General features: G+C 45.0%; 3 protein-coding genes across 7 annotated transcripts in view; 1 reads left to right on the top strand and 2 right to left on the bottom strand.

Moving 5' to 3' along the window:
• LOC115169166 (bromodomain-containing protein 8) overlaps positions 1 to 11,452 on the top strand; it is a 21,817-nt gene extending 10,365 nt beyond the window's left edge. For 3 of the 5 annotated variants that reach the window (XM_029724666.1, XM_029724669.1, XM_029724671.1), the window contains exons 11-17: positions 3,741 to 3,895; positions 4,076 to 4,525; positions 4,614 to 4,813; positions 5,056 to 5,148; positions 5,233 to 5,301; positions 5,447 to 5,732; positions 10,451 to 11,022. In XM_029724666.1, coding sequence (XP_029580526.1) covers positions 3,741 to 3,895; positions 4,076 to 4,525; positions 4,614 to 4,813; positions 5,056 to 5,148; positions 5,233 to 5,301; positions 5,447 to 5,732; positions 10,451 to 10,669 — 1,472 coding nt within the window. In that variant the 3' untranslated portion in view covers positions 10,670 to 11,022. Of the gene's footprint in view, positions 1 to 3,740; positions 3,896 to 4,075; positions 4,526 to 4,613; positions 4,814 to 5,055; positions 5,149 to 5,232; positions 5,302 to 5,446; positions 5,733 to 10,450 lie in introns of all 5 variants that reach the window. The other 2 variants (XM_029724675.1, XM_029724679.1) reach the window with 2 other exon arrangements.
• Positions 11,370 to 13,412, bottom strand: LOC115169213 (DNA damage-inducible transcript 4-like protein). The gene is made up of 2 exons (XM_029724691.1): positions 13,135 to 13,412; positions 11,370 to 12,511 (listed from the first exon to the last, which is right to left on the bottom strand). Exons 1-2 carry the CDS (start codon positions 13,304 to 13,306, stop codon positions 12,063 to 12,065), a joined length of 621 nt encoding a protein of 206 aa, XP_029580551.1. The 5' UTR covers positions 13,307 to 13,412; the 3' UTR covers positions 11,370 to 12,062.
• A 3,411-nt stretch (positions 13,413 to 16,823) lies between these two features.
• Positions 16,824 to 23,754, bottom strand: LOC115169157 (stimulator of interferon genes protein-like). The gene is made up of 6 exons (XM_029724660.1): positions 23,183 to 23,754; positions 18,402 to 18,628; positions 18,084 to 18,264; positions 17,456 to 17,564; positions 17,132 to 17,258; positions 16,824 to 17,075 (listed from the first exon to the last, which is right to left on the bottom strand). The coding sequence occupies exons 1-6, from the start codon at positions 23,240 to 23,242 to the stop codon at positions 17,024 to 17,026; spliced, it is 756 nt and encodes a 251-aa protein (XP_029580520.1). The 5' UTR covers positions 23,243 to 23,754; the 3' UTR covers positions 16,824 to 17,023.
• Between the last annotated feature and the right edge of the window lie 1,291 nt (positions 23,755 to 25,045).

Raw genomic sequence — 25,045 nt, 5'->3', positions numbered from 1 at the left:
TCTCTCTCTCTCTCTCTCTCCCACACTGTCTGTCAGTGTTTCTCTCTCTCTCTCTCTCCCACACTGTCTGTCAGTGTTTCTCTCTCTCTCTCTCTCTCCCCCACACTGTCTGTCAGTGTTTCTCTCTCTCTCTCTCCCACACTGTCTGTCAGTGTTTCTCTCTCTCTTTCTCTCTCCCACACTGTCTGTCAGTGTTTTTCTCTCTCTCTCTCCCACACTGTCTGTCAGTGTTTCTCTCTCTCTCTCTCTCTCTCTCTCTCTCCCACACTGTCTGTCAGTGTTTCTCTCTCTCTCTCTCTCTCTCTCTCCCACACTGTCTGTCAGTGTTTCTCTCTCTCTCTCTCTCTCTCTCTCTCCCACACTGTCTGTCAGTGTATCTCTCTCTCTCTCCCACACTGTCTGTCAGTGTTTCTCTCTCTCTCTCTCTCTCTCTCTCTCTCTCTCCCTCCCACACTGTCTGTCAGTGTTTCTCTCTCTCTCTCCCACACTGTCTGTCAGTGTTTCTCTCTCTCTCTCTCTCTCTCCCACACTGTCTGTCAGTGTTTCTCTCTCTCTCTCTCACACACACTCTGTCAGTGTGTTTCTCTCTAAACCCAGCTCTCTCTCGCTCTAGAAAAGGAAGGAATATCTACAGTGGCAAGAAAAAGTATGTGAACCCTTTGGAACTACCTGGATATCTGCATAAATTAGTCATAAAATTTGATCCGATCTTCATCTAAGTCACAACAATAGACAAACACAGTCTGCTTAACCTCTCTTGGGTATGTGGGACGAAATCGTCCCACCTAGTCAACAGCCAGTGGAATCGAGTGGCGCGATATTCAAAAACCTTAAAAATGCTATAACTTCAATTTCTCAAACATATGACTATTTTACACCATTTTAAAGACAAGACTCTCGTTAATCTAACCACATTGTCCGATTTCAAAAAGGCTTTACAACGAAAGCAAAACATTAGATTATGTCAGGAGAGTACCCAGCCAGAAATAATCACACACCCATTTTTCAAGCTAGCATATAATGTCACAAAAAACAAAACCACAGCTAAATGCAGCACTAACCTTTGATGATCTTCATCAGATGACACACCTAGGACTTTATGTTATACAATACATGCATGTTTTGTTCAATCAAGTTCATATTTATATCAAAAACCAGCTTTTTACATTAGCATGTGACATTCAGAACTAGCAAACATACCGAAAACTTCCGGTGAATTTACTAAATTATTCACGATAAACGTTCACAAAAAAAACATAACAATTATTTTAAGAATTATAGATACAGAACTCCTTTATGCAATCGCGGTGTCAGTTTTTAAAATAGCTTTTCGGCAAAAGCACATTTTGCAATATTCTGAGAAGATAGCTCGCCATCACGGGCTAGCTAATTTGACACCCACCAAGTTTGGCGTTCACTAAACTCAGAATTACTATTAGAAAAATTGGATTACCTTTGCTGTTCTTTGTCAGAATGCACTCCCAGGACTTCTACTTCAACCACAAATGTTGTTTTGGTTCAAAATAATCCATAGTTATGTTCAAATATCCTCTGTTTTGTCCGTGCATTCAGGTCCCTATCCAAACGGTGACGCGCGGACGCATGTCGTGACAAAACATTTAAAAATATTCCATTACCGTACCTCGAAGCATGTCAAACGCTGTTTAAAATAAATTTTTATGCGATTTTTCTCGTAAAATAGCGATAATATTCCGACCGGGAGACGTTGTTTTCATTCAAAGACTGAAAGAAGAAAATTGTGTCTTCACGTGCATGTGCACTCCCGTGTCATTGTTCTCAGATCGACCACTATCCAAATGCGCTACTGTTTTTCAGCCAGGGACTGCAGAGTCATCATTCCCCATTCTGGCGCCTTCTGAGAGCCTATGGGAGCGTTAGAAAATGTCACGTTACAGCAGAGATCCTCTGTTTTCGTTAAAGAGGCTATAGAAGGCCAAGAAATGGTCAGAGAGGGCACTTCCTGTATAGAATCTTCTCAGGTTTTGGCCTGCCATATGAGTTCTGTTATACTCACAGACACCATTCAAACAGTTTTAGAAACTTTAGGGTGTTTTCTATCCAAATCAAACAATTATATGCATATTCTAGTTTCTGGGCAGGAGTAATAACCAGATTAAATCGGGTACGTTTTTTATCCGGACGTGAAAATACTGCCCCCTACCCAAGAGAGGTTAAACTAATAACACACAAGCAATTATATGTTTTAATGTCTTTATGGAACACACCGTGTAAACATTCAATGTGGAGGGTGGAAAAGTATGTGAACCCTTGGATTTAATAACTGGTTGACCCTCCTTTGGCAGCAATAACCTCAACCAAACGTTTTCTGTAGTTGCGGATCAGACCTCCACAACGGTCAGGAGGAATTTTGGACCATTCATCTTTACAAAACTGTTTCAGTTCAGCAATATTCTTAGGATGTCTGGTGTGAACTGCTCTGGAGGTCATGCCACAGCATTTTAAATCGGACTGAGGTCAGGACTCTAACTGGGCCACTCCAGAAGGCGTATTTTCTTCTGTTGAAGCCATTCTGTTGTTGATTTACTTCTGTGTTTTGGGTCGTTGTCCTGTTGCATCACCCAACTTCTGTTGGCGGACAGATAGCCTTACATTCTCCTGAAAAATGTATTGGGAATTAATTTTTCCGTCGATGATAGCAAGCTGTCCAGGCCCTGAGGCAACAAAGCAGCCCCAAACCATGATGCTTTCTCCACCATATTTTACAGTTGGGATGAGGTTTTGATGTTGGTGTGCTGGTCCTTTTTTTCTCCACACATAGTGTTGTGTGTTCCTTCCAAACAACTCAACTTTAGTTTAATGTGTCCACAGAATATTTTGCCAGTGGAACATCCAGGTACTCTTTTTTGCGAACTTCAGACGTGCAGCAATGTGGGTTTTCCGTGGTGTCCTCCCATGAACACCATTCTTGTTTAGTGTTTTACGTATCGTAGACTCGTCAACAGAGATGTTAGCATGTTCCAGAGATTTCTGTAAGTCTTTAGCTGACACTCTAGGATTCTTCTTAACCTCATTGAGCATTCTGCACTGTGCTCTTGCAGTCATCTTTGCAGGACGGCCACTCCTAGGGAGAGTAGCAACAGTGCTGAATTTCTCAATTTATAGACAGTTTGTCTAACCGTGGACTGATGAACATCAAGACTTTTAGAGATACTTTTGTAATCTTTTCCAGCTTTATGCAAGTCAACTATTTTTAATCATAGGTCTACTGAGATCTCTTTTGTTTGAGGCATGGTTCACATCAGGCAATGCTTCTTGTGAATTGCAAACTCAAATTTTGTGAGTTTTTTTATAGGGCAAGGCAGCTCTAACCAACATCTCCAATCTCGTCTCATTGATTGGACTCCAGGTTAGCTGACTCCTGACTCCAAGTCATTAGCCTAGGGGTTCACATAATGTACTTTTTCCAACCTACACTGCAAATGTTTAAATGATGTATTCAATATGGACAAGAAAAATAAAATAATTTGTGTGTTATTAGTTTAAGCACACTGTGTTTGTCTATTGTTGTGACTAAGATGAAGATCAGATCAAATTTTCTGACTACTTTATGCAGAAATCCAGGTCATTCCAAAGGGTTCACATACTTTTTCTTGCCACTGTATGTAAAGAGGAACATGCATCTGATCTCTACTCCCAGTCAGACCGGTGTAATATTTGTGGTGACACCTGCCTCTCTCTCCTTTCCTCTGTGTGTTCAGTCGGAGAGGCGGTGGTGAAGGCAGAGCTGGGTGAAGAGGTGGAGCTAGTGAAGGAGGTGGGGCTAGTGGAGGAGGACCTGGTAGCTGTTTCCTACATGGGGGATGAGCTGGACCTGGAGACAGTCGGAGACATCATCGCCATCATAGAGGAGAAGGTAAATAGTGTGGGGGGGTGCAGCTTTTGACCTTGATATCTCTAGTAAGCGGTCTTGTTTGTGCGCACTCATCACAGTCCTCTCTCTCTGTGTGTGTGTGTGTGTGTGTGTGTGTGTGTGTGTGTGTGTGTGTGTGTGTGTGTGTGTGTGTGTCTCTTTCTCTCTGTCTGTATTTCTCAGGTCGATGACTCTGTGGAGGCTCTAGATGCTGCAGCAGTGGAGGCTGCTCTCTCTCTCTGTGAGGAGGCTGTTTCTGCCGGCCACTCCCTCTCAGGCCCCTGGGAGGCCCATGACTTGAAGTCCTCAGAGCCTGGGCCCACGGTTCAGTCTGACCCCACACAGGGGCTTCAGGGTGGGGCGGGAGCTAACCCTGGGGGCCTGGAGCCAGAGACAGAGCGTGGAAGGGAGGAAGCCAAGGATGGATTAGAAACAGTGGGGACAGACGTTGCTCCTTCTGTTGCCGCTGACGACGGCCTGGCAGGAAGTGAGGTCACAGAGGAGGGAGTTCTCGCGGTGGAAGGAAGCCTGAGCACAGCTGTGAAGACTGAGAATGAGGAGTGGACCCAGCCAGAACCAAACACACCCTGCCTAGACTCAGAAGACAGCTCTGGATCAGGGAAAGAGTCCAAGGTAATTGTCCTCTTTTCAGTAACACTCACACACACACCTCTACCAGGTGCAGTTGAATTATCATCTCTCCTTGTGTATCTTTATGTAGGAAGTGAAGGATGAGGATGGAGGGAGCGACGGGGATCCTGATGAAGAGGTGGAGATGAAAGAGGAGTGTGGAGAGGGGGAGGGGCCCTACCTATCAGAAGTAGAACCGGCAGCCAGTGAGAGCGAGGACGGCTATGGCCCTTCCTCCCAACGCTACACCACAGCTGATTCACTAGCCAGCAGCCCCGCCTCTTCTCAGTTGTAAGTGTCCAACCCTGATCCTTGTATCCATGGCAACTCTTAATCTGAACATGCCATCACAAGCCTGAATAAAGGAAAGTCAACTCGACCCTTAAGAATGCTTTTTGACCTATCCCCAAGATGAGGGGTGGTTTCTCTGTAGTAAGCTGTCTTGTGGGCTTTTGTGCACTATCATCACAATCCTGCCTGTCTCTGTCCCTCTACCACTCACCTACCCTGCTGTCTGTCGATCTCTCTCTCAGCTCAATATGTGGGGAGGATCAGGAGGCCGTTCAGGCTCAGAAGATCTGGAAGAAAGCCATCATGCTGGTGTGGAGAGCAGCAGCCAATCACAGGTCAGCTCTTAACCATGTGCCCAATAACGGCCAATATGTCTAAGGCACTGTAGGGTTTGCCTGATCTGTTGTTATCTGTCACAGGTACGCCAGTGTGTTCCTCCAGTCTGTGTCTGATGACATCGCCCCTGGTTACCACAGCATTGTACACAGGTGAGAGTGCTATAAGAGCAAACTGTTTGTTTGCTATATTATATGTTATGTACATATGAAAATAAAATCTATATGAACAATGTAAGTACATACTAACCTTCCCCTCTAAAACACACACACTCCTCCCTAACACATCCACACACAGACCCATGGATCTGTCGGCCATCAAGAAGAGTATCGAGGCGGGTCAGATCCGTACGACAGCGGAGTTCCAGCGGGACATCATGCTGATGTTTCAGAACGCGGTGATGTACAACAGCTCTGACCACGACGTGTTCCACATGGCCCTGGAGATGCAGAGGGACGTTCTAGAACACGTGCAGCAGTTCCTGGCCACTCAGCTCATCATGCAGACCTCAGAGTCCTCCATCTCCACCAAGAGCCTCAGAGGCCGCGAGGGGGGCCGCAAGCCAGGGGAGCCAGTGGAGAAGGTAAAACTAGACTAGACACACACCTCCAAGTCCAGCATCGACACCAACGAGACAAGCCATAGGAAGACTCTGTACCCATCTCATGCCCCAATAATCTTATCTTGCCTCTCTCCTACCTCCCTGCCATTACACTTCCTCTGTAGGAGCATGGAGCCTCTATCTCCCCTCTCCATTACTACTGTCTGTCTACTGTCTCTCCTCTCCGGTAATACTGTCTGTCTACTGTCTCTCCTCTCCGTTAATACTGTCTGCCTACTGTCTCTCCTCTCCGGTAATACTGTCTGTCTACTGTCTCTCCTCTCTGGTAATACTGTCTGTCTACTGTCTCTCCTCTCCGTTAATACTGTCTGCCTACTGTCTCTCCTCTCCGGTAATACTGTCTGCCTACTGTCTCTCCTCTCCGGTAATACTGTCTGCCTACTGTCTCTCCTCTCCGGTAATACTGTCTGCCTACTGTCTCTCCTCTCCGGTAATACTGTCTGTCTACTGTCTCTCCTCTCTGGTAATACTGTCTGTCTACTGTCTCTCCTCTCCGTTAATACTGTCTGTCTATTGTCTCCCCTCTCCATTACTACCGTCTGTCTACTGTCTCTCCTCTCCGTTACTACTGTCTGTCTATTGTCTCTCTCCTCTCCGTTACAACTGTCTGTCTACTGTCGCTCCTCTCCGTTACTACCGTCTGCCTACTGTCTCTCTCCTCTCCGTTACTACTGTCTGTCTGTCTCTCCTCTCCGTTACTACCGCCTGTCTACTGTCTCTCTCCTCCGTTACAACAGTCTGACTACTGTCTCTCTCCTCTCCGTTACTACCGTCTGTCTACTGTCTCTCCCCTCTCCGTTACTACCGTCTGTCTACTGTGTCTCTCCTCTCCGTTACTATTGTCTGTCTGTCTCTCTCCTCCGTTAATACTGTCTGTCTACTGTCTCTCCTCTCCGTTACTACTGTCTGTCTACTGTCGCTCCCCTCTCCGTTGCTACCGTCTGTCTACTGTCTCTCTCCTCTCCGTTACTACTGTCTGTCTACTGTCGCTCCCCTCTCCGTTACTACTGTCTGTCTACTGTCGCTCCCCTCTCCGTTACTACTGTCTGTCTACTGTCTCTCCTCTCCGTTACTACCGTCTGTCTACTGTCTCTCCTCTCCGTCACAACCGTCTGTCTACTGTCTCTCCTCTCCGTCACAACCGTCTGTCTACTGTCTCTCCTCTCCGTCACAACCGTCTGTCTACTGTCTCTCCTCTCCGTCACAACCGTCTGTCTACTGTCTCTCCTCTCCGTTACTATTGTCTGTCTACTGTCTCTCCCCTCTCCATTACAACAGTCTGTCTACTGTCTCTCCTCTCCGTTACTACCGTCTGTCTACTGTCTCTCCCCTCCGTTACTACCGTCTGTCTACTGTCTCTCCCCTCCGTTACTACCGTCTGTCTACTGTCTCTCCCCTCTCCGTTACTACCGTCTGTCTACTGTCGCTCCCCTCTCCGTTACTACCGTCTGTCTACTGTCGCTCCCCTCTCCGTTACTATCGTCTGTCTACTGTCGCTCCCCTCTCCGTTACTATCGTCTGTCTACTGTCTCTCCTCTCCGTTACTACCGTCTGTCTACTGTCTCTCTCCTCCGTTAATACTGTCTGTCTACTGTCTCTCCTCTCCGTTACTACCTTCTGTCTACTGTCTCTCTCCTCTCCGTTACTACTGTCTGTCTGCTGTCTCTCCTCTCCGTTACTACTGTCTGTCTCCTCTCCGTTACTACCGTCTGTCTACTGTCTCTCTCCTCTCCGTTACTACCGTCTGCCTACTCTCTCCCCTCTCCGTTACTATTGTCTGTCTACTGTCTCTCCCCTCTCCGTTACTATCGTCTGTCTACTGTCTCTCTCCTCTCCGTTACTATCGTCTGCCTACTGTCTCTCCCCTCTCCGTTACTATTGTCTGTCTACTGTCTCTCCCCTCTCCGTTACTACCGTCTGTCTCTCTCCTCTCCGTTACTACCGTCTGTCTACTGTCTCTCCCCTCTCCGTTACTATTGTCTGTCTACTGTCTCTCCTCTCCGTTACTATTGTCTGTCTACTGTCTGTCCCCTCTCCGTTGTAACAGTCTGTCTACTGTCTGTCCCCTCTCCGTTGTAACAGTCTGTCTACTGTCTCTCCCCTCTCCGTTGTAACAGTCTGTCTACTGTCTCTCCCCTCTCCGTTGTAACAGTCTGTCTACTGTCTCTCCCCTCTCCGTTACAACAGTCTGTCTACTGTCTCTCCCCTCTCCGTTGTAACAGTCTGTCTACTGTCTCTCCTCTCCGTTGTAACAGTCTGTCTACTGTCTCTCCCCTCTCCGTTACAACAGTCTGTCTACTGTCTCTCCCCTCTCCGTTGTAACAGTCTGTCTACTGTCTCTCCTCTCCGTTGTAACAGTCTGTCTACTGTCTCTCCCCTCTCCGTTACAACAGTCTGTCTACTGTCTCTGCCCTCTCCGTTACTATTGTCTGTCTACTGTCTCTCTCCTCTCCGTTACAACAGTCTGTCTACTGTCTCTCCCCTCTCCGTTACAACAGTCTGTCTACTGTCTCTCCCCTCTCCGTTACAACAGTCTGTCTACTGTCTCTCCCCTCTCCGTTGTAACAGTCTGTCTACTGTCTCTCCTCTCCGTTACTACCGTCTGTCTACTGTCTCTCCTCTCCGTCACAACCGTCTGTCTACTGTCTCTCCTCTCCGTCACAACCGTCTGTCTACTGTCTCTCCTCTCCGTCACAACGTCTGTCTACTGTCTCTCCTCTCCGTCACAACCGTCTGTCTACTGTCTCTCCTCTCCGTCACAACCGTCTGTCTGTCTCTCCTCTCCGTTACTATTGTCTGTCTACTGTCTCTCCCCTCTCCATTACAACAGTCTGTCTACTGTCTCTCCTCTCCGTTACTACCGTCTGTCTACTGTCTCTCTTCTCCGTTACTACCGTCTGTCTACTGTCTCTCCCCTCCGTTACTACCGTCTGTCTACTGTCTCTCCCCTCCGTTACTACCGTCTGTCTACTGTCTCTCCCCTCCGTCCGTTACTACCGTCTGTCTACTGTCGCTCCCCTCTCCGTTACTACCGTCTGTCTACTGTCGCTCCCCTCTCCGTTACTATCGTCTGTCTACTGTCTCTCCTCTCCGTTACTACCGTCTGTCTACTGTCTCTCTCCTCCGTTAATACTGTCTGTCTACTGTCTCTCCTCTCCGTTACTACCTTCTGTCTACTGTCTCTCTCCTCTCCGTTACTACTGTCTGTCTGCTGTCTCTCCTCTCCGTTACTACTGTCTGTCTCCTCTCCGTTACTACCGTCTGTCTACTGTCTCTCTCCTCTCCGTTACTACCGTCTGCCTACTCTCTCCCCTCTCCGTTACTATTGTCTGTCTACTGTCTCTCCCCTCTCCGTTACTATTGTCTGTCTACTGTCTCTCTCCTCTCCGTTACTATCGTCTGCCTACTGTCTCTCCCCTCTCCGTTACTATTGTCTGTCTACTGTCTCTCCCCTCTCCGTTACTACCGTCTGTCTCTCTCCTCTCCGTTACTACCGTCTGTCTACTGTCTCTCCCCTCTCCGTTACTATTGTCTGTCTACTGTCTCTCCTCTCCGTTACTATTGTCTGTCTACTGTCTGTCCCCTCTCCGTTGTAACAGTCTGTCTACTGTCTCTCCCCTCTCCGTTGTAACAGTCTGTCTACTGTCTCTCCCCTCTCCGTTACAACAGTCTGTCTACTGTCTCTCCCCTCTCCGTTGTAACAGTCTGTCTACTGTCTCTCCTCTCCGTTTGTAACAGTCTGTCTACTGTCTCTCCCCTCTCCGTTACAACAGTCTGTCTACTGTCTCTCCCCTCTCCGTTGTAACAGTCTGTCTACTGTCTCTCCTCTCCGTTGTAACAGTCTGTCTACTGTCTCTCCCCTCTCCGTTACAACAGTCTGTCTACTGTCTCTGCCCTCTCCGTTACTATTGTCTGTCTACTGTCTCTCTCCTCTCCGTTACAACAGTCTGTCTACTGTCTCTCCCCTCTCCGTTACAACAGTCTGTCTACTGTCTCTCCCCTCTCCGTTGTAACAGTCTGTCTACTGTCTCTCCTCTCCGTTACTACCGTCTGTCTACTGTCTCTCTCCTCTCCGTTAATACTGTCTGTCTACTGTCTCTCCTCTCCGTTACTACCGTCTGTCTACTGTCTCTCCTCTCCGTTACAACAGTCTGTCTACTGTCTCTCCTCTCCGTTACTACCGCCTGCCTACTGTCTCTCATCATCGTTACTACCGCCTGCCTACTGTCTCTCATCATCGTTACTACCGTCTGTCTACTGTCGCTCTCCTCTCCGTTACTGTCTGTCTACTGTCGCTCCCCTCTCCGTTACTACTGTCTGTCTACTGTCGCTCCCCTCTCCGTTACTGTCTGTCTACTTTCACTCCCCTCTCTGTTACTGTCTGTCTGTCGCTCCCCACTCCTTTACTGCTGTCTGTCTACTGTCTCTCCTCTCCGTTACTATTGGCTATCTGTCTCTCCTTTCTCTGTTACCGTCTCTCTCCCCTCTCCGTTAGTTCTGTCTGTAATTTCTCCTCTCTCCATTTCGACTGGCTCCTGTGTTCTAACTTGACTGTCTGAATGTGTTGTCTTGTTTGTCTGACTACTTGTTTGTTTTGTTTACTCTGGATGCGTGTGTGTACAAGGGGTAAATGTCACTGTGTATGTCTCTTTTCTCACTAACTGTTTGTCCTCCTACAGGACAGTGTCCCAATGGCCTCTCCCGCTTTCCTTCTCTCTCTTTTTGTAAGTATTCAGGTCAAAGGTCAAATCTCACCAGATCAAGCAGAGTGCACATTGTTTCTACATCTCACACGCATAAAACACAGTTTGCTAATCACACGGACTATAGTGAAACATTCAAAATGCATACACTCACCTCTTCTATTAACAAACACATTTTTGACCTGCGGTATTTGATTCTTAAGTGGACCCATCGTGGTTGTATGTGTGTTTGTTTATCGCCATATGCCTTTTATGTATGCAGTGGTTGTCTTCAACTTCTTTCTTTGCATGTCTGGTCCTTTGTTTTTCTTTCTTCTGTCCTTTTAATCTTTTGTTTTCTTCATTTCATCTGACGGGCAGCAGAGATAATCTTGTTTTAAACAGGCCAACCAGGAGCCATCGCTGGGTTTCTAACCTGGTGTCGGACTCACCTCTAACCCAACCTCTCTTCCCTGCAGGACGGGGGCACCAGAGGGCGCCGCTGTGCTATTGAAGCAGACATGAAGATGAAGAAATAACCGGAGTCAAAAGGCAGTAGGGTGCCAATGAGACCTGATGTAGGGATTGGACGATTTAAACCAGAGAATGTTTGATGGCGTTGTTACTGTTCTGTGAAGTTAGTTTGAGTTTAATCAGAGTTGTCGGTGTGGCGAGCAGGGCTGCAGTCCTGTGTAACTTAAGCCTATGATTTGCATTTGAAGCAAGTACACTAGATTGACAGTTGCCACAAGTAAGCAGCAGACCCTGCAGCCCTGAGTTAGTTTTACTGCTACAGTACCAGTGACTGACATCGGGCCCCCTTGTGTTTTAGGATGTAGACAACTGTAAAATATCCTGCAAGGAATTATGAGTCTACTGTATGTTAGTGGGAGTACAAAAAAGTAGTATCTGAGTGTTGAACTTTATGTACAGTTTTATTTTTTTCCCCATTTGTATGTTTTGTTGTTCAACTGTTTATTAAAAGAGAATTGCAAACAATGGAAGTGTCCATAACTTTGACAGACCGTCAGTTCTTAGGGTATAGACAAATCATTGGTGATTCCGACAGCTGTTATGATTGAAAGAGTATGGCAACCCTGAAAATACTGTGCAAAAACATTCACATTACTCAGTTTAACAATACTGCAACAGTCAGACACAGGGTAAGGTGCAACACTAGCTTGCTTCCACATCCAGCATGAAATTTCCATGGTTTTACAAAAGACAATAAGTAAATTGTTTCAAAACAGAAATGTGCACAAATAAATAAAACCTGTCAGTTAGGCTACCATACTTGGTAACATATTTCACCCCCTGCTATAACCAGCAAGGTAACATGCATTCTGTGCTCTTTTCTATTTCAGCAATACAAAACATATAGGGTATCCATTCCTTTTCAAACAATACAAAATTCTCTTTTCATAATTGAACTTACTGTTCTCCAGTGATATTCCAGTGCAAAACTTTCATTTAATGTCAACTCGCCAATACAGTAGTGTACACTAGCCTATTTAGTACACTGAAAAAAGACAGTGGTGCAACAGCTTTTTCTCCTAACTGGAATGTTGAGAATTATAGGCCACATGTTGATTCCTGATAAGAAATTGTCTCAGCAGAACTCATGTATGACAGGGCTCGCGGAGGAATACAATTTCTTCTTGACCAGCCGGTACTGGGGTCGTAGTTTCAACACCTTGTCGGTAACGAATATGTGCTTGAGAGGCGGCCAACAGTCTTTGTCCAGCTTGAACACGACGGACAGCTCGAAAGTAGGAGTGACAGTCGGGTCGGGTGTTATCGTGCCCAGCGTTTGCAGCTGTTGGCCCAGTTGTGTCTCCAAATAGACCTGTATGAAGGCCCCGCGAAGCCCGCACGGCTCTCCCGCTGAGGAACGCACCACATCCAGGGCAACGTTGGCGGTCAGCGGGCGTGGAAGCAGCAGTATCCCGCACCGCAGACTCGATTCTTTAGCTTCAGAGAGACAACGCACGATCTGCCTGGTCATGTCCTGCTGGAGTATTCTCTCTTCACGGTCGAGAACCGTTTCAGAGTCCAGACCTGGAAAAGAGAATGGTGGGTTCATATCAATATTGCTGATGAACCAGGAGTTGAAGTTGCACAGCCGATACTTTAGTATTGCAGACAAGACTATTTGACCTACTTAGTTATTCAGGCTATTCAAGAACATTGCAACATTACATTTCAAACCATTTTAAAAATGTTATTTTGATTAGTCCTAAACACGTTGCACTATAGATCTCGAATATTACATACTCAGTAACATTGTAATAGGGAATTTATTTTCATCGTAAAAATAAGGCAATGTATCAGCCACTGTAAACTAGGAGAGAGAGCTCAGGTCAATTCACTTTTTAGAACAGACCATCAGCAGATAGAATCATGAGCTGTCAGTTTACTGTAGCCATCTGGCTGCATCAGCTGCATTGTATCACGGCAGGCTACTGTGGCCGCTTGGAAAATACATGTTACACCAGGCAACAGAGAAATATACCAAAGTTGCCGAGGATTACAAAGTAAAAATACTTGTTTCCATTATGGTCCTCTACAAAGTTTGTCAAAAGGCCTATAAATTCACCAAAATTAAATGGTTATCAAAAGCCATTATTTAGTACAGTACATCTGATGAAATACATACTTTAGATTTCAGAACAGAGACTTACTTGAGTTTACTTCCTTGATGAATTCGGAACTTTCAATGCTGCCTCGACGCACATATTTCTTGTCGCTCGAAGTGATTTGACAGAGAAACTTTCTCATCAGTTCGACAATGTTATCCTCTTCAGACACAATCGGAATTCCGTGTCCGAGGACCAAAGCCGGGGTATAGACCATCTTGATTGTCTCTCTATCTCCAATACTCCACTCAGTGATACACGATTTCTGTCTATTCTCTCCATGTAGAAGTCAGTTGATTGTAGTGGTCGGGGCTCTCACTGGGTTTAAATAGTACTCCTCGGTTGCATCAGCTGTTTGATCACGTGTGGGACCGCCTCCTTGGTTACGGTAGCAGCGCGACAGCGAGCAACTGCTGAACGGGGTTGAATCAGCCTCACGCAACATGCCTAGACGTTGCATTGGCTGGCTACTCAATACTCAAATCAAATCAGATGTATTTATATAGCTCTTCTTACATCAGCTGATATCTCAAAGTGCTGTACAGAAACCCAGCCTAAAACCCCAAACAGCAAGCAATGCAGGTGTAGAAAGCATTATCAATACTGATAATATCACCTCTTTTATCCAGTATTCTGTCTTCTGTGCAATTCATGCTATTAGACAGGTATATTGTTAGCTTATCAAGAAAAGAAAAATGAACAATTACTCATATTTAGAACAAATTGTTTTATTTTGTTCTAAATAAAGATTCTTCTGATCTCATAATGTATTTTCAACTGATGACAGAATTATGGATACCTAATTTAGGCCTAAAAAGGTAGGCTTTGGTTCAATAGCCCCCTAAAAATGATCATATTGGATATTGGAAATGGTTGTCTTGATTCCCTTTTGATGAATCCTTTCATAAATATGTCACCTGTAGGTTCTGGAATACACTGGAAACCACTCACTGTTCTGTTCCCTACCTGTGCCTGTGAGACTAGACCAAGCCAGCACAGCTAGCCAATAGCCTTACCTGGGCTGAGTCACAGGTGAATCACATCACATGGCCTGATACTCACTGACCAGGCAGGAAGTGGATTTCCCCTGAACCTTGGATCCTCCCTTCCTGCTCTCCTTTCTGTTTCCCTCTCACCCTGGGCCCTTTCAACACTCACACAAGTGTTTCAGACATGGTGAAATGAATGCATATCTGGAAGAGTCAATGTTTTCTCACCAAACAACTCTTGGTGAGTGGCGCAGCGGCCTAAGGCACTGCATCTCAGCACAAGAGGTGTCACTACAGTCCCTGGTTCAAATCCAGGCTGTATCACATCTGGCTGTGGTTGGGAGTCCATTGGGTGGCGCACAATTGGCCCGGTGTCGTCTGGGTTTGGCCGGGGTAGGCTGTCATTGTAAATAAGAATTTGTTCTTAACTGACTTGCTGGGTTAAATAAAAAAAATGTGTGTGTTGTGGGTATTGGAAATGAAAAAACAAGTCTCACGCTATATATATAGACTTATGTGCTATTTTTAAACTCACATGTTGGACCTGTTCAGAATCTATGGCTAGATCTGTGCCCCAGGAAGGAGTCTGACTGTAAAATAGTTCAGTTATGAGTCACAGAACGGGACTTTTCCCCTTTTGTGACTATACCTGTACACCAGCCTATCATCTTCAGCCCTGCCCAGATCATGTGAGGATCTGGCTACCATTATGACATCAGACCAGTAAAGAGGGAGTTTACTGTCTTTCTATGGAAGTGACGGGGAAAAACATAATGTGTTGGTCTGTGGGGTTTACCACTGTCTGGCTGGGCTGATGCAAACAGTCACTCTGCTTGCATTTCCCATGTGTTTGTGTGTGAGTGCGTGTGTCCATGTTGTGTGTGTTTGCTCACAGATATCAGCTTCCTCAACAGATTGAGAACAGGTATTCACAGGTTCTCAAATGATTTACCTAATTAAGTAAATGAATCAAATGCACCATGTATCACTGATGTGCCCTATTTCTGTCACAACGTTTTATCCTCCAAGCATATTCAGTGGTTGAGACACTCTGAAACGACTCATATCTATTCAAAGTCAGTCCAGAACACCCAGACCAGTCCCAGACTCAGTCACCTGCTTCCTAGCTCAGGCATGGTCTATCACCAGGTCAACATTCACAAGGCCGCAGGGCCACGGATTACCAGGACGTGTACTCCGAGTCTGTAATACCAACATGTTTCAAACAGACCACCATAGTGCCTGTGCCCAAGAACACTAAGGTAACCTGCCTAAATGACTATCGCCCCGTAGCACTCACATCTGTAGCCATGAAGTGCTTTGAAAGGCTGGTCATGGCTCACATCAACACCATTATCCCAGAAACCTTAGACTCACTCCAATTTGCATACCGCTCCAACAGATCCACAGATGATGCAATCTCTATTGCACTCCACATTGCCCTTTCCCACCTGGACAAAAGGAACACCCATTTGAGAATGCTATTCAACGACTACAGCTCAGCGTTCAACACCATACTTCCCTCAAAGCTCATCACTAAGCTAAGGACCCTGGGACTAAATACCTCCCTCTGCAACTGGATCCTGGACTTCCTGACGGGCCGCCCCCAGGTGGTAACACATCTGCCACGCTGATCCTCAACACGGAGCCTCCTCAGGAGTGCGTGCTCAATCCCCTCCTGTACTCCCTGTTCACTCATGACTGCATGGCCAAGCACGACTCTAACACCATCATTAAGTTTTCCGACGACGCAACAGTGGTAGGCCTGATCACCGACAACAATGATACAGCCTATAGGGAGGAGGTCAGAGAACTGGCAGTGTGGTGCCAGGATCACAACCTCTCCCACAAACACACCAAGACAGTTGTAAAGAGGGCACGACAATGCCTATTCCCCGTCAGAAGACTGAAAAGATTTGGCATGGGTCCTCAGATCCTCAAAAAGTTACACAGCTGCACCATCGAGAACATCCTGACTGGTTGCATCACCACCTGCTATGGCAACAGCTCGGCCTCCGACCGCAAGGCACTACAGGGGGTAGTGCTTATGGCCCATTACATCACTGTAACCAAGCCTTCTGCCATCCAGGACCTCTATACCAGGTGGTGTCAAAAAGGCCCCAAAAATTGCCAACGACACCAGCCATCCCAGTCATAGTCTGTTCTCTCTGCTACTGCACGGTAAGCGGTACCGGAGCGCCAAGTCTAGGTCCAAAAGGCTCCTTAACAGCTTCTACCCCCAAGACAAAAGACTCCCGAACAGCTAATGAAATGGCTACCCAGACCATTTGTATTGTCCCCCACCCCCATTTTTACACTACTGCTACTCTCTGTTTATTATCCACGCATAGTTACTTTACCTCTACCTACATGTACATATTACCTCAATTACCTCGACTAACTGATGCCCACATACATTGACTCTGTACCGGTACCCCCTGTATATAGCCTCGCTGCTGTTATTTTATTGTTGCTCCTTAATTATTTTTTTTGTTCAAAGAAAAAATTCTTGCTACAGTTCATTTTAGTAAATACTTTCCAGAATTATTTTTTTTATTGAAAAAAATAAACAAATAAGGGCTTGTAAGTAAGCATTTCACTGTAAGGTCTACAACTGTTGCATTCGGCACATGTGACAAATAACATTTGATTTGACACACACACACACACACACACACACACACACACACACACACACACAAACAGGGAATACTGGGATTAGGCAATTCAGTGCAACAACCCAAAAAATCAGCAAATGGGTTTATTGATTGTGCACACATTTGGCCACGTTGTGCACGTGTTGGGTTTTTCCACATTATTTTTGTATTTTCCAGAGCTTCTTAACCACTCACTGTTGATTCACTATTTGACCACATGGTGGTGCCAGTGTGATGCATTTCACTTTGGGATAGTGTTTGAGAAGGTGACTGACTGTAAGGTAATTCCTACCTACCTGTCTGTTCTCGTCCAATAGGCTGTAGACACGCCCCCTGCCCCCTGCTCTGTCGATCTCTGTGCTAGGGAGGTTGTCATAGAAATGGATGTTGGCGTCCTCATCCTCCAGCTTGTGAGCGATGTTGGCGTTGAGAGGGAGGAGGATGAGGAGCCTTCTGGAACCCCTGGTCTCAAACGGACCTGCCGTGTGTGAGGCACGGAATTCTGCTATAGAACCCTCCAACCCTACCACAAAAATACAGATAAACGAATACACACAGCTGACATGATACAATATTTGTTACGTTACAGAAAAAAGCTTAATAAATGCCCCTGTAAAAATAAGTACAGCCTTCTCTCTGACTGTTTGTTGTGATTAATCAACATCAAATCTAGAGGTTATGATTTTCTTTGTGTGTGTGAGCTAATGGTAGTCTACTTACAAGGCAACACCAGGTTGAGGTAGCCCAGGTGGAAAGACCAAGCCAGGCCATGAGCCACGTTCATCTTCCTCTCCCCACAAATCTCTGACACTTCCACTTCAGACGGACCCTGGATATGGCAGAGAGAAACAACAGAATTACTCACTGACAGACATCACAGAGAGACATGCAGGGAATCTAGTATAAAAATATTTACTGGGATTTACTGAAACCACAACTCTGGTGAGCTAACAAGAATCACACTAACACACAGTCAGCATTTTACAGCAGCATGTAAGCTACAGTATCGTTCAGTATAATTGGCTTCAGGAAGCTAAACTATGTTATTAGTGGCTTAAAGGAGAGGGTTTGGAGACCCACACCAGACTGATGATTAAAACCATCCTTGAGACCAGGGTTGGGTTTATTTCCATTTCAATTCCAGTCAATGCAGACAGTAAAACTAATACCAATTCCAAATTGTCGTCATTGTAAAGCATTCAAAATAACTTGAATTGGAACTTCAGGGTCCATCCTGAATTGAATAGCATTTAAATGGAATTCACCCCAACCCTGCTGGAGACACACAGGGTCCTGTGTTGGTTCATATTGTGTGTGAGAGTTCCAGATCAGGCTATTGTTATCTCACCAGTACTCCCAGGGTTTTGAGTAGAGGGTAGAGACCACAGGCCAAGATCACCATGGTCCACTGGTCTCTCCAGGGCTGTGGCTCGGTCAGGCCAAACAGCAGCACTGCCAACCCCACACCCAGGAGAGTATACACACCCACACAGGCTGTCACCATCTGACCCAGCCTCCCACCATGGTACCTGGGTAGATAGAGGGGTGAGAGAAGGAGAGAGGGAGAGGTAGAGAGAGAGGTAGAGAGGGAGGCAGGTAATATGTAAATATTGATCTATTTATTCGGCTACCATGTTTTGTGAGTATGGAAGTTAAGTTCCCTCACCGGGTAGTTCCATGATGAAGACATTCCTCTAAGAGAAAAAACACTCCATGCAGCGAGGGCCCCACAGTCAGGATGAGTATCGCTGCTGTAACGTGTCTGAAGATGCTCTCGGGCTCCAAAACCAAGATGGCCGTCATCACCACGGTAGCCAATCCTATCGCACCGGCTTTGGGTAGACTCCCACGAGGCTGAGGGACCAGACTCTCCTCCCCTCCCAACTGTTGCCTCTGAGGAACAGACATAACAGCACCCTGACTTAGTATGAGAGATTTAACATCAAAATAATCAGTAGACACCTGCTCCTTTTGTCATTTTCACAACTTCTTGAAAGGTTGCCAGGCATTTCAACAGCCATAATCATGAACTAAGTGCCTTGCGTTATATGGGCATTGGATTGGTGAAGGCCATGTAGGGGAGGAGATAGGGATAAATTACTTCTCCAAAGAGAGACATATTGGATAGACCGCTTGTGCGCTCTTGCCCCAGCAGGCCTTAATGAGGAATGTTATTTTTCTTGTTGTTTGTAGTATGTTATCAATAGGCCAAACACTTTGGTAATGACATCATAATGTAATTGTATTGTGTGTCTGTGTCACACCCTGATCTGTTTCACCTGTCTTCGTGCTTGTCTCCAGCTCCCACCAGGTGTCTCCCATCTCCCCCCATTATCCCCTGTGTATATATACCTGCGTTTTCTGTTTGTCTGTTGCCAGTTCGTCTTGTCCCGTCAAGTCCTACCAGTGTGTTACCGTGTTTCCTGTGCTCTAGTTTTTGTTTCCCTAGTCTTCCCAGTTCTGACCTTTCTGCCTGTCCTGACCCTGATCCTGCCCACTGTCCAGTACCTGCCTGACTCTGATTTGGATTACGACTCTTTGCCTGCCTTGACTTACCTTTTGCCTGCCCCTTGTACTATAATAAACTCTGAGACTCATACTATCCGCCTCCTGTGTCTGCATCTGGGTCTTAGCCTGAGTCCTGATAGTACAAACTGGCCGTGACTGACCAAGCAGACTCGTACCATCCGCCTCCTGTGTCTGCATCTGGGTCTTAGCCTGAGTCCTGATAGTACAAACTGGCCGTGACTGACCCAGCAGACTCGGACCAGCTCCGCAATGCTGTCTCCTCCCAAGGAGCCACCATTGGAAGACACGAAGAGTTACTGCAAATGGTTGATGATATTCCACACATGGTTGATGATATTACTAGTTTATCTAGCCTGTCCTGCGTTGCATATAATCGCTTAGGTACACGTTGCTCCAACCATAAACATCAATGCCTTTCTTAAAATCAATACACAAGCATATATTTTTAAACCTGCATATTTAGTTAATATTGCCTGCTAACATGAATTTCTTTTAACTAGGGAAAATGTGTCACTTCTCTTGCAAACAGAGTCAGGGTATATGCAGCAGTTTGGGCCGCCTGGCTCGTTGCGAACTGTGAAGACTATTTCTTCCTAACAAAGACAGCCGACTTCGCCAAACGGGGGATGATTTAACAAAAGCGCATTTGCGAAAAAAGCACAATCGTTGCACGACTGTACCTAACCATAAACATCAATGCCTTTCTTAAAATCAATACACAGAAGTATATATTTTTTAACCTGCATATTTAGCTAAAAGAAATCCAGCTTAGCAGGCAATATTAACCAAGTGAAATTGTGTCATTTTGCGTTCATTGCACGCAGTCAGGGTATATGCAACAGTTTGGGCCGCCTGGCTTGTTGCGAACTAATTTGCCAGAATTTTACGTAATTATGACATAACACTGAAGGTTGTGCAATGTAACAGGAATAACATTTTGTTTTCGAGATGATAGTTTCCGGATTCGACCATATTAATGACCTAAGGCTCGTGTTTCTGTGTGTTATTATGTTATAATTAAGTCTATGATTTGATAGAGCAGTCTGACTGAGCGGTGGTAGGCAGCAGCAGGCTCGTAAGCATTCATTCAAAATAGCACTTTCGTGCATTTTGCCAGCAGCCCTTCGCAATGCATTGCGCTGTTTATGACTTCAAGCCTATCAACTCCCAAGATGAGGCTGGTGTAACCGATGTGAAATGGCTAGCTAGTTAGCCGGGTGCGCGCTAATAGCGTTTCAAACATCACTCGCTCTGAGACTTGGAGTAGTTGTTCCCCTTGCTCTGCATGGGTAACGCTGCTTCGAGGGTGGCTTTTGTCGATGTGTTCCTGGTTCAAGCCCAGGTAGGAGCGAGGAGAGGGACGGAAGCTATACTGTTACACTGGCAATACTAAAGTGCCTATAAGAACATCCAATAGTCAAAGGTATATGAAATACAAATCGTATAGAGAGAAATAGTCCTATAATAACTACAACCTAAAACATCTTACCTGGGAATATTGAAGACTCATGTTAAAAGGAACCACCAGCTTTCATATGTTCTCATGTTCTGAGCAAGGAACTTAAACGTTAGCTTTTTACATGGCACATATTGCACTTTTACTTTCTTCTCCAACACTTTGTTTTTGCATTTTTTAAACCAAATTGAACATGTTTCATTATTTATTTGAGGCTAAATTGATTTTATTGATGTATTATATTAAGTTAAAATAAGTGTTCATTCAGTAGTGTTGTAATTGTCATTATTACAAATAAATAAATAAAACAATTGGCCGATTAATCGGTATCGGCTTTTTTGGTCCCCCAACAATCGGTATCGGCATTGAAAAAGCATAATCGGTCGACCTCTAGTTTGTAGTATGTTATCAATAGGCCAAACGCTTTGGTAATGACATCATAATTAATTGTATTGTGTGTCTGTGTCACACCCTGATCTGTTTCATCTGTCTTCGTGCTTGTCTCCAGACCGCACCAGGTGTCTCCCATCTCCCCCCATTATCCCTTGTGTATACATACCTGCATTTTCTGTTTGTCTGTTGCCAGTTCGTCTTGTCCCATCAAGTCCTACCAGCGTGTTCCTGTGTTTCCTGTGCTCTAGTTTTTGTTTTTCCTAGTCTTCCCAGTTCTAACCTTTCTGCCTGTCCTGATCCTGCCTGACTCTGATTTGGATTACGACCCTTTGCCTGCCATGACTTACCTTTTGCCTGCCCCTTGTACTATAATAAACTCTGATACTCGTACTATCCACCTCCTGTGTCTGCATCTGAGTCTTAGCCTGAGCCGTGATACTATGTATCTTTCTTAGATTGTCATGTTTCCCCCACAGCTCTCTCTGCTGGGATCTCTTGATTGGGCCAATACTGACTGTGAATTTAGAATTATGCCCACCTGTGAGGTCTTCTTGTTGTGACATTGATTGCCATTGCCTTGCACGCTGAAGAAGGGCTCATACTGTATGTCAATTTAAGTTTATTTACCGGAGTGCTATCCTATCCGTAAGGTACACTTGACAAAACGGAAAACAACTACCCACACCCACACATGAAAAACAGGCTGCCTAAGTATGGCTTCCAATCAGAGACAACGATAGACAGCTGCCTCTGATTGGAAACCATACCTGGCCAAAACATAGAAAACAAAAACATAGAAATAGAAATCTAGAAAACCCCACATAGAAACAGAAAACCAAAACCATCCAAAACACCCACCTGTCACGCCCTGACCACTCTACTATAGAAAATGACCTCTTACAAGGGTCAGGACATGACACCAGCACCCGATTTAAGTTTGTACGGTAGTGTCAAACACGTTGTTTATATTTTCATTGTCCAGTATTGTGAAATTTTGGCATAGCAATCAAAGACACATTCTCACATTACTACACAATGGAAAACCTGGTCCTCTAGTCAACTACAGGTGAGCAATTCCTACAATTGGCCAGTGCATGCCTGCATGGGGGAAGACTGGTAATATGACTATCGTTAATAAAATAATATGGCTAATCTACTTAAAGGAATACTTCGAGATTTTTGCAATGAGGCCCTTTATCTACTTGCCAGACTCAGATTAATTTGTGGATACCATTTTCATGTCTCTGTGTCCAGTATGAAGGAAGTTAGAGTTACAGGAGTTTCACAAGCCAATGCTAACTAGCGTTAGCGCAATAACACCCACAGAATTCCAGTCGTTGCACTAAAGCTAGTTAGCACTGGCTTGTAAACGACCTAACTTCCTCGGCTTTATACCCACTAAGCTACCTGCCATATGAAATCTGCAACAACAAAAAAATACAAAATAAAATGTTCAATTAATTCACAAGTCCATCTGACTCTGGGGAAGTAGATAAAGGACCTCATTGCCAAAATCCCAAAGTAAGTTTCCCTCAGCCTGCTTTGCATTGTATAAAGTGGAGAGGAAGAGGACCATCTTTATATTAGAATTAGATTGAAGGAAATAAGAATTATAGTCCAGTAAAACCCATAAACTATTAAATGGTGCCCTGATGTTACCCGTGCACTTCAGAGTAGTGAAAACGACCCACAATACATACATAATCTCCATGACTACATTCTCATACCACATATTTTGTCTGGAGACTATCACTGACTCAAATCATATCAAATCAAATTGTATGTGTCACATGCGCCGAATAGAACAGGTGTAGATCTTACAGTGAAATGCTTACTTACGAACCCCTAACCAACAATGCAGTTTAAAAAAATACGGCTAAGAATAAGAAATAAAAGTAACAGGTAATTAAAGAGCATTCGTTCATATATACACAATAAATACATATCTCAATGAGGGAGTTGTTATCCTATATTCAGATCTAGACACTGAATCATTTGAAGGTTCAGTTCAAATGCAGAAAACATTATTTATTTTACATTTTTTATGTGGCTTATCTGTTGAGGCTTACCTTTTTCTGTTTTGAGTGATCCCAGTTCCAGAACACAGAACACCAGAGACAATTCCACATTGAAAGAGATTAAAATAGATGTGTGTGTTGACAGAAAATCAGATGAATAGAGATTATAAATCAGAGCTAGCACTTCTCCCTCTCATTTTCCACTTGTGTTCTCACTGCTCTCTCTCTCCCTGCTTTCCTTTGTGTTATACACATTAGGGTAATAGTTTCAGTTTCAGTTTACAAGAGGCAATATATCCCACACAATGAGCGATAAAGACCAATAGAGCTAGATAAAAAGTGATAAAGACAGAGAGGGAAAAAGCTTGCTGCAAACAAATTCCACAGAGAGGGGTTGATGTGCTGTAATAGGTAACAGTAGTGGAACAGGGAGTGGAGGAAGAGGCATGGGTGTTTTTATAACCCGATTTATCACTGTTTAATTATACTGCTACAGCTGCCAGGTCTCTGATTAACCATACAGTATGTGTTCTTATGATAACCTGTTTGGGAGGTGATTTAACAAGTTTCAGCCAACCCACCTCTCTCCAGTCTACTCAAACCTTATAAATGTGTTATTACACAGCACATCACAGCAAGTACAGTACCTATCCAGGTGTGGACTTCTGTATGAGATTAACATTAAGCAGGGGTGTCAATTGGGTATGGCCATACACTAGCTCAACACAAACAATTTAAAATAGGCAACTAAAATCATTCCAATTCCGATTAAAAGGCAAATGCAGTTAAGCAGTGTCAGCTGGTCTGATTTTAATACCATGCGGACACTGGGAGCGGGAAGGAAGGCTGTTTGTGTGGCTGGCAACTGGCTGGGTTTGTGGAGAGCAGAGATCTGTATACAATGACGAAATGCTTACATGTATGTCTCCGCCCTAACAACGGGGGTCTTCCCAAAGGTGCGAAGGCAGGCGACAAGTTTAGTTCCAAAATAACCCCATTGAAACGCATTGGGATCATTTTGGTCGGATTTTGGTGATAGCGAAACCTCTCGTTTAGCCTCTTCCTCTCTGTAGAGAGCCGCATCGACGCAGCTGCATGAAACGGCAGGACTTTTTCTCAACACATTGCAGAGGTAGCTAAAGACAGCTGTAGTAGATGGCATTGTCTATGTAACTGCTGTTTGACATGACATTAAACTAAACTATAGTTCTAATCCCGATGCTGAGCTAGTGAGTAGCAGGCTAATTGTTGTATGACGTGTTTGTAGAATGTTAAATCCCCTATTTCCTGAGGTGAATGAAGCTACAGCGACAAGGTGATAATGGCAGGAGTCAATTTAACTTGTTTTCCTCTTTTCCGAGAAAATAAAGCAAATGTCCAATTCATGAATCAAATTGAAATGTATCCCCTTGATGGATTGGACCCCGACCCTATTATGTCAGGAAGAGCCTGTGGTGTGTGTGTGTGTGTGTGTGTGTGTCCGCGTGTGGGTGCGTTTCTGTATGTGTTTGTCTGTGAATGAAGGAGTTAATAAACCAGCCAGATCAGCCGTGATACAAGTCAGTATTCGACGTCCATCCATGTCTGAGGAGGTCAGGAGATGACGTGGAAACCGGACACTAGGGACAACAGTGACTGATGTTACCTTCAAGTAGTTTTCGGTAGGGCGTTGTGCATGGGGATGCGTACGCATCTGTTTCAGAAGGCTGCATGTTCGAATCCAGCAATAGAAACCTTTAAAATTCAGAGTTAATGCCTGCCCTTAAACACTTTGACATTTGGAACTGGAACAACTTCGACATTTGATGTGTGAGAAACATGGATGAACGTCTAACTGACGTGAGACAGGCCATAAACAGAAGTATGCCAAAGGTTCATGCATATTTTATTCAAGAGTAAAAAAGTGGTTTGTCC

This window comes from Salmo trutta, chromosome 3, assembly GCF_901001165.1.
Source record: "Salmo trutta chromosome 3, fSalTru1.1, whole genome shotgun sequence".
In the NCBI taxonomy this organism is placed as follows: domain Eukaryota; kingdom Metazoa; phylum Chordata; class Actinopteri; order Salmoniformes; family Salmonidae; genus Salmo; species Salmo trutta.
This window is presented reverse-complemented; position numbering and strand designations above follow the sequence as displayed.